The sequence below is a fragment of the Callospermophilus lateralis genome, chromosome 3 (genome assembly GCF_048772815.1).
Source record: "Callospermophilus lateralis isolate mCalLat2 chromosome 3, mCalLat2.hap1, whole genome shotgun sequence".
In the NCBI taxonomy this organism is placed as follows: Eukaryota; Metazoa; Chordata; class Mammalia; order Rodentia; family Sciuridae; genus Callospermophilus; species Callospermophilus lateralis.
Genome location: NC_135307.1, coordinates 133,700,422 through 133,709,479, shown reverse-complemented (window position 1 = coordinate 133,709,479; position 9,058 = coordinate 133,700,422). Strand labels below are relative to the sequence as shown.

General features: G+C 40.6%; 2 protein-coding genes across 5 annotated transcripts in view; one reads left to right on the top strand and one right to left on the bottom strand.

The window, feature by feature from the left end:
* Window positions 1-1,375: 1,375 nt before the first annotated feature.
* On the bottom strand, window positions 1,376-9,032 carry Pex11a (peroxisomal biogenesis factor 11 alpha). Of its 2 annotated transcripts, none has more exons than XM_076851345.2 (3): window positions 8,878-9,032; window positions 5,919-6,034; window positions 1,376-4,066 (listed from the first exon to the last, which is right to left on the bottom strand). In XM_076851345.2, exons 1-3 carry the CDS (start codon window positions 8,931-8,933, stop codon window positions 3,498-3,500), a joined length of 741 nt encoding a protein of 246 aa, XP_076707460.1. In that variant the 5' UTR covers window positions 8,934-9,032; the 3' UTR covers window positions 1,376-3,497. The 2 variants fall into 2 exon arrangements, with proteins under 2 accessions (XP_076707460.1, XP_076707461.1); XM_076851346.2 differs by having other exon boundaries at window positions 8,637-8,976.
* The window catches only part of Wdr93 (WD repeat domain 93), a 52,412-nt gene continuing 50,545 nt past the window's right edge, over window positions 7,192-9,058 (top strand). Inside the window, exon 1 of one of the 3 annotated variants that reach the window (XM_076851337.2) lies at window positions 7,192-7,356. The gene's annotated coding sequence lies outside the window, so the exon portion shown is untranslated. Of the gene's footprint in view, window positions 7,357-8,654; window positions 8,958-9,058 lie in introns of those variants that run through there. The other 2 variants (XM_076851336.2, XM_077109189.1) reach the window with 2 other exon arrangements.

Genomic DNA, 9,058 nt, shown 5'->3' with positions numbered 1-9,058 from the left:
AAGCCAGTGTCTTCAGATTGTTTAAGAAGGGCTCCTTAAATAAAAATAGATAATAGGGCCCAAAGAGGTGACCCATGCCTGTAATCTCAACTCAGACGTTAAAAGAGGAGGATTACAAGTTCAAGCCCAACATGGGCAACTTAGAAAGACCTAATAATAGTAATAGGATAATAGAAGGACAGCACTTATTTCCCCTGTTGTTGGCAGAAATACATGTATTGACTCTGCTAAGTTGTATGATATGGAAACAGGAGAAAGGGGCAGGGGTGGAGTGAAACAGTACTTTATGATGGATCTTTGGTACTAAAGGGTGTTTCTATAATAAAGTAGGAATGGGAAGTTATAAAAAGGAAAAGATAATCAAGCAGGGAGCCTCTGAAAGGAGTAATAACTTTGTGATACATTTAATACTTCTTGATCCAACCTGGACATCTCTGATGTAAGATAGTAATGGAGAGGACAGGAAGTGTTTTAAAGAGGTACACTCTGTCCTCACTTCAAGGTTCAGGACAAATTATCTGGGGCTTTGTGTCTGGGTGACAACCTGGGCCAAAGGGCAGTTTTCAGCCTCAGGAGTAGTGGCTTTGGGCCAGAGGGAGTAGAGGGCTCTGTGCCTGAAAGCTCTGCTGACAAAGCTGGGCTTTTAGCCACTTCAGCTGGGATTCTAGAATGTGGGTGAGAGGTGAAGAGTGGTGAAAGGGCTGAGGAAAATCCCAAGGGAAGAAGAGCCAGCCTCCAGTAGCAGTTGTCAAGACATGGAGCTCTATCTTCCTTCTCCACCACCACAAGAGCTGAAACTTTGGTAATCTTGTTCACAGGTGAATCCCCCAACTCCAAGGCAAGCATAGACTCAAATATTTGTTGCTGAATAAGTAAATTTTCAGGCAACAATGTCAGTTGTGAATGTGGTGGCCTGTATGTCTATTAAGGAAATTGTGGGTATTTGGAAACCCTCATGAATGTGGAGGCTTAGGGTGGGAGGGCTAGCTTGGAAGGGGAAAGATGCACAGGGAGGACACCAGGATACCACGGTCCACGCAAATTCTAGAAGACATGGCATTTTTCCAACTCCCCACCACCCACTCTCCTTGCAGAGGACAAAGTCATCAAGATTGAAATCAATGAAACATGCCCCCATGAGCTCAAGGCAGTGTGCTTCAGGCAAAGGCCATAGCACCAGGCTGCTTCAAGCACCGCTCCAGGATAGCAATGTGGCTAGAGCTTCTTAGACGGAACCTCTCAACCCAGGACCTCCACATCTAAACCTCCCTGCAGTCCACCTTCTCAGCTTTCATCTCCCTGCCCAGAGCTCAGGGACTGTCTGTGCTCCTGTTAACTCTTTTCTAATCCCAGAACACATTCACAGATACATGAATCAGTTTTGTCTAGAAATTCATTTGGCATAATTAATCTCTTACAGCAGGGAATCTGGACAAGATTAAAAAAGTTATTTAAACTTTTTTATTTGCCCTGCTTTAGCAGCTTTCATTTCTCTTAAAACTCCCAAAATATTCTTTGTCAAACCTCCTTTATTTATTTATTTATTGGCACTGAAGGCTGAACCCAGGGGCACTTAACCACTGAGCCACATTTTGAGGCAGATTCTAAGTTGCTTAGGGCCTCACTAAATTGCCTAGGCTGGCCTTGAACTTGTGATTCTCCTGCCTCAGTCTCCTGAGCTGCTGGGATTACAGGTGGGCACCACCATACCCAGCTCAAATCTCTTATCTTGACTGATCAGATTAAAAAAAAAAATAGTCACTGGGTGCACTAGTACACACTTGTAATCTCTATTTGGGAGGCTGAGGAAGGAGAATCAAAAGTTCAAGGCTAGCCTGGGCAAGTCAGCAAGACACTGCTCAAAATTTTAAAAAGGGCTGGGGATGTGACTCAGTGGTAGAGTGCTTGCCCAGGATGTGCAAGACCCTAGGATGGATCAATCCCTAGCACCCCTGCCCTACTACACACACACACACACACACACACACACGAATAACAGAGAGCCAAGGACCAGAGTCTACTTTTCAAAAATCTCGATCACATTTATGGGAACCTTACTCAGTGCATATTTTTCTGATTTCCCTTCAGATAAATGACATGGCTTTACTTTAGTGTTAGCCTCCTATCTACTGGCACCCTATCTCTCCACTTCTCTTCCCTCAAACTAAAGGACCTGGATTTACAAATAAGATAACTTATTATCTTATTATTTACAAATAAGTAGGAACACAAGTAAATGCTTCTATGTCCTCTTTATTGGCCTCTTACTGTTCCCTCAATGACCCTAAGATCTAAGAAAATTATGGTTTTCCTACATTCACAAGAATAGTCATGAAATTTTAGACTGCATATGTTTTGATAAAAATTAATGTGGAATTGCCCAAACTGTTACATGGTTTTAAATAAAATAATCTGGATGATAGGTCTAGGTAGCTTTAGTTTTATAGGACAAAATATAAACCATCATCAAAAGTTCCAAATTTGAGAAGGGTAGAGGTCAAAAGCACAGGAAATTCTGGAGTCTCATACTTGTTCTCAATCATGAAGGCAGTGAGATGTCACAGAACTCACACTAGAAGGTCAAAGGAATGTCCTGACCCAGGTTTTATTTGTTTTTTTCAGGGTCAATTTTCTTATCTGTCACAATCTACATAATAGGCAGGATGTGACCTTCCACCTATTTTTCTCTTTTGTTTACTTCTGATTTCTGCTTACTCACTGCATTATTAAAAGGTTCTATCCACAGACATATTCACACAATGAAGGTGCCTGATGTGTTTCTGATTCTACTTCTGAACAAAAGGACAAAAATACAGTGATGGGGTTGTTTGGGGCTGTAGCTCAGTGGTAGAGCACTTGCCTACCACACGTGAGGCAATGGGTTTGATCCTCAGCACCACATGAAAAAAAATAAAATAAAATAAAGGTTATTGTGTCCATCTACAACTGAAAATATTAAAAAAAAAAAAAAGTACAATGATGGTCAAGGCCAACAGGTGAGGAGGCTCTCAGTCCAGCTCCCCTCCATCCTGCTACTGACAACCTTGGAGGCAGGTATAGCTGATAGAAGCAATTTGCTATCAGATCTGAAGATGCTGTGCATCAGATCTATGACAATCATGTGAATATTTAAAATAAATAATCCATATAACACAATCTATACGTATATTAGTGTTCACTTATTAGTTTCATCGGGTCTTTTTCAATTTTTATTCATGTGGCAAATGCTAAGCGCCTACTATGCACAATAGAGATGCTCAGTAAATGTTAGGTGAATGGAAAATATTCAGAAATTCAGAAGTCATTCCAGCACTCTAAAAACACCATAAATCTTCATACTCCATTTTTGGCCCCACCTCAGCTCACATTACAGGTCATAAATGCTCATGTGAACAAAAAACATAAGCATGGTATGACATGATTTGTGACCGATGTAAAAGTTTGTTTCATGAAGATGTCTTCTTTAAACAGTCACTGGTCCTGAGCCTACCAACACCCTAGAGGATCTTCAGCTTCATCTGAGGATAGGCCACAGTGATGATACCTGCCACAGAGGATACAAGACCTCCAAGCCCAATGATGCCTGGGTTGGACCTATAGATCCCCATCTGGTCCAAGGGGATCAGGATGTCACAGAAGTTCTTCACTGTGTCCAGAAGCAAGGGAGGATGCTGCTTCAGAGATCGGAATAAAAGAAGAAGGAAGGACTGAAGCCATTCTGTTTCTTCATCAGCCAAGCTGTACCCAAAAGGATTCTGGGATGACTTCTCTCTCGTTGCCCTGTCATGTGCAAGCCGTCCCATCTGCAGAGAGATTTCATACAGATCCCTGACCAGGCTCAGCAGGAGAAAATAGTAGTAGTGGCGGGTGGCCCATGTTTGCCATTTCTTTTTGTTGATGCTCATGGTGAGACCCACACTCCTCACCCAGAGAATGGTGTCACAGATGAAATAAACCACACGGTTCAGGTTAGCTAATGTTAGGCATAAGCGGGGCACTGGGTCGGTGGCATGAATGCTCTGCTCAGTCGACTGGACAGCATGTACCACATTGCCTAATCGGAACCCTGCAAGAAGAACCCACACAGTTAACAGTTACTCATTTCTAGGTATTAGGCTGCAGAATCTCTGTGTCAGCATGAGGATCCAGCATGGTATTTTAATAATTGATGATTGTTTGAAATTCAGTCTTAGTTTAGGAAAGGAGGACTTTATAGTATGTTGAGGACACCTAAAATGATGCTGGAAGGCACAAAAGACAGTGACTTTTAAAAATTTATCTCCTCCATTCCAGTGAGTATCTTAACATTGACTTTAATCCACTCCAGGCATGGATGGTTAATCATGAGCATGGGTTGTTACAATGGAACATTACTATCTCCACTTCTTCTGAAGGAAGGACAATCATGATATGAATCCATGTACAACATTCTCCTGGAGTCTAATGCCTTACACTTTATTTAATTTCCAGACAAAAATACTGCCTTTTGAAAAAACACCATTATCATTTTGCTATTTCTCTGGTCCAAACCCTCTTTACTGCCTATGGTCAAGAAGACAAAGTAGAAACGGTAAGATCGTATTATGGGCTCTGGATGAATTAACTAACCTCTGCAACTGCATGTCTGTATGAAAGCATGCACTTCAATTAATGAGTCAATAAGTATTTATGGAGTACCTATTGAATGAGTTCTGGTCCTAAATATTATGAAACATACAACAGAACTACTCAGTAAGGGCTCAGATGTGGCTACTCTCAGAACACTAAGAATCTCAAGAGTGCTTGGTATTATTTTACCAAAAATAACACAAAACAGAGCATGTCGTGACTGTTTTAGTATACAGATTTGGGTTCTGATTCTGGTCTTGCACTAACTGGCTGAATGACCTTGAAGAAACCCCTTCTGGACCTCTAAAGGACCTCTAAGCTCCACCAATCTAAAGAATCTAAAACAGAATTTCTAATTGTGGCTTCAAGCCAAATCTGGAAAAGCTCACCTCACCCTTCCCATGCTCTGCTTGACAGCTTAAGTCTCTCTGTCAAACCAGTTTCTTAGTTTGACACTGATCCTCCAACACATGATTTGCTTTTAACAGTTCTGAGCCTTTGTTGGAGGAAACTGCCTCTCCAACCACACCTCAATTTTTCTACCTTCTCTAAAACATCTTTCTTTACCCTGGTCACCATATCCAGCACTTGTCTTAATGTTTATAGTATGATCTTATTTTTCCTACAAAGTTAAGAACTGTCTCTTTATGAAGTAGGTGCTCAAAAACAACTGATCAATATGTGATGGTCTACATCCCATTCTAATGCTTCTGCTGGCCTGCTGTGACAACATCTGGTTCTTGTCAACAGTGAGGAGCAAGACATATCATTGCTATATGAAATATGGGATTTCCTAGGATGATTTATTATGAAAGTAAGTTAAATGAATGCAAAACACTGCTTCATTTTTTGCCTTTAAAATGAAACTACCTTGTAAATTGTCTAAGAAAATGTATTCCTCCAATCCTCTAGCAATCCTCAAGAGAAGAAGGTGGCCTAGGTCATTGCTATTCTGTTCTATAAAACAAAGGTTCACAGGAACCAGAAGCTCATGCCAGGGATTGCCAAGATGTTTTGTGGTTGTAAGAACAAAAGATGAGCTAAAAATTTTATGTCCCACTTGTTATGATCAAGCAGAAGGATCTGGCATAGCACCAAGCGTGAACACAGGATGATGTATGTGAATGGTCTGCAGGCAAACATTCAAATTTTTGGGCCTGGAGTTCCATGAGGCAGCCTTACTAGTCAACTTCATCAATAAACTTGGTTGACTTGAAATTAAAACCTTGAAAGCACACTGTGAATTACAGTGTCTGAAGCTGAGGATTCTAAACCAGAAGCCACTGTTCCTCAAGAGACAGAGTACTTACATTTACGCCCAGTGCTCACACTGGACTCCAATTTCTTGAGCTTCATTACCACCTTCTCTTTGCCAGCTTTAGGCTCTAACAAATATCTAAGCAACATGCATGTGTATTGAGTGGCTCTGAAATGGAAAAAAAAATGAGGAAAATGATTGACCAGCCAAATAAAACTTAATTCATGAAGTAAAGGAAAAAGAAACATCTCTCTGAAGACAAAGTTTCTAAGAGTATTTCTCCTCAGCAGCTCTTCCAAGAGCAAAATTCTGCAACAGTCATTCTGCAGAGGGGCAAAGGGTAGAACATGTAATGGAAATGCAAACCAAAGGTTATTATGAAAAAGGACTCTGCAATAATGCAGTGAACAGCTCCCCAGAAGGCTCCTTACTGGCACAGAAAAATGAATGTAGTTGAAGTGGAAATTGCCCCAAAGTCTCCCTGTGAAGTCTGCAAAGATCCATACATGTTATTTTCTCCAGTGTAGAAAAAAATCATTCTATACATTCAGATTTTTAAAAAAATATTTATTTTTTAGTTTTAGGAGGACACAATATCTTTATTTTATTTTATTTTTTTATGTGGTGCTGAGGATCAAACCCAGTGCCTCACACATGCCAGGAGAGTGTGCTACCACCTGAGCCACATCCCGAGCCCACATTCAGATTTCTTAAATTAACCATTCTACCACATAGTTAACCTACTATTTACGTGAGAGGATACAAAATTCAAAATTCAAGATCCAAATGAAAATCTACAGTCTGAATATTGTTTAATCTTTTAAAAATTAAGGACAAAATACACACCAGTACACAAATTAGTATAGACATATTTTATATTTGCCTTTCAAAACTTATAAGTATTATATATAAAATACAGACAGAATCCTGTTTAATAATACTATATACTCAATAAAGAGAGAGCCTACTTTAACAATGACTTACTGATAAATATAACAAATGAGAAATTGGATATCACAGAAACATCTAAATGCATCTGGCAGTCTAGTCAATAAAAGTAAGTGCCAGTTCCTATTGTCCTATAACTGCATTTGAGTCCTTTTTATGATATAAATATTAATCTCAAAAAAGTGGCACATTTTCCAAAATTTTAGTAATTAAGTAAAAGAAAAGAAATGGTTGGGGGTGTGGTTCAGTGGCCGAGTACTCCCTTAGCATGCACAACACCCTGGGTTTGAGTCTAGTACCATAAAAAAGAGGGAGAAGGAGGAGGGGGAAATAGGGGGAGAATAAGACAGTCAGAGATCTGTCTTCTCTCCTCTCTCTCTCTCTCTTTTTTTTTTTTTTCATATGGGGGATTGAACCCCGGCATGCTCTACCACTGAGCTGCATCCCCAGCCCTTCTTATTGAGACAGGATCTTGCCAAGGTGCCCAGGCTGGCCTTGAACCTGGGGTCTTCCTGCCTCAGCCCGAGTCGCTGGGCTTACAGGTGTGTCACTGAACCAGGCACTCTGCCTTTTTAAAAGTGTGCTTTCTGATCAGAGGGCTCAAGCTACTTATGTCAGATTTGATCTGTCAATAGGAGTAGGTCTGAAAATGGCATTATTTGATGAATACCAGCTTGTTCATGGAGGTTAAATAGATCATTAAGAGGGCTGGGAAATGAACCCTAGAGATCTGATCTTGCTGAATAAATATATCCTAATTAACAATAAATATATCCTAATTAATTAACACCCTTCTTGATAAAATTGCAGGATATATTCTGGGTATACTGGAATTATAGTTTTCTATTTTAATAAAGGTTGTATATATTGCAACTATTTTGAAAAGCTATCAAATTAATTAGAAAGATTTAGCACTTAAGAGGTGGGCCCTGGAATCTTTGTGGATTTGTATCTCTCAACTCTGCTGCTTAGTACCCATTAACCTCCTTCTGTCTCAGTTTCCCATCTGTGAAAGTATCTACTTCACAGAGTTGTCATGAGGGTTAAATAAGTTAATATGGGCAAAGCATTGAGAACAAACTTGATACAGTTTGCTTACCAAAGTCTCATTGGGGCTATTCTTACTGGTATGTTTTTGTGTTAGCACTTGAATACTGTTAAGTAAAACTGCAACAGTAACTGTTGTGACTATTCTGCAGGAATGAACTAAAATACTAAAAGAAACATCATGAGCAAGGATTAATAATCAAAACAAACTGAATTTTCAGGGGTACAGTATGTGCCTTGTAGATGCAGTTAGTTCTAAGGGCTCTCTCTAAAGAGTTTATACAATTATTTCACACTCGGTATGTGAATCACACAGATTGGGCAATAGTGTAAGATAAAGAAAATAAATAAAACTTCTGTTTCTCCATAAGCATTTTGAAATACCCCCTTGAGGGGGTATTTGAAACAAGTGGTTTGCTTCCCTAGTCACAAATGCCAACCCCAAATTTCTCTTTAACCCACTAAGTCCCAAAGTTTCAATTCTGCAAATATTTTTTTTAAATCGACATGGGCTTATTAAAATACGCTGGAAAAGATCATCTATCCTTTATAGATATTTTCATATATATTCAAACACTCTATTCATTCACCTATTACTTTTCTCAAAAGAACAATTAAAATATAATATTTATTTCAAAGGGACTATAAATGCCCATTTCAAAGTTACAATTCTAAGTTTTAAAAACAGGTTTTGTATATAGGGCTATGGGACATAATGAGTTAAAAGAAATCCCTTGGAAGAATGTTGGGTTGGGAGAACTCGGTTTTCCTTTACCAGGAGAAGGAAGTTCGGAGAGAGGAGGGTTGGTGGAGGGGTGTCACACAGCCAGCGGCCTCTAGGCGGCTGGGGTGCACAGCCTCTCGGAATTGAAGGTGAAGAGGGGCTCTTGTACCAAACTTCCTCAGCGGGAGCTGGAGGCATCCTGCTTGCTTCGATTTCCCGGGTTATTAGCTCATTCCTTCTTCTCGGGTGCTGAGAACCCAGAGAGGAAGGGGTGGAGGCCGCCGGCACTGACCTGAAGAGTCGGTCCCGACCTTGGGTCTGGTTGGTGAAGCGGATGAAGGCGTCCATGGCACCGGCCCGAGGAAACACGGGGTCGGTCGTGGGTCCTCTGGGGCTCAGCTGGCCCCTGGGGGGAGTCCGGGTCCGGGCAACTGCGGGGTGGGAGGGGCTGAGTCTCTCCGCCCACGTGAGGC

Excerpts from the sequence above, each read along its gene's own strand:
- Pex11a (XM_076851345.2), bottom strand. The coding sequence starts at position 8,933 with ATGGACGCCTTCATCCGCTTCACCAACCAGACCCAAGGTCGGGACCGA. Across the intron at positions 6,035-8,877 it reads GGTCGGGACCGACTCTTCAG|AGCCACTCAATACACATGCA; the intron begins GTCAGTGCCGGC and ends TTTCCATTTCAG. Across the intron at positions 4,067-5,918 it reads TGTGAGCACTGGGCGTAAAT|GGTTCCGATTAGGCAATGTG; the intron begins GTAAGTACTCTG and ends TTCTTCTTGCAG.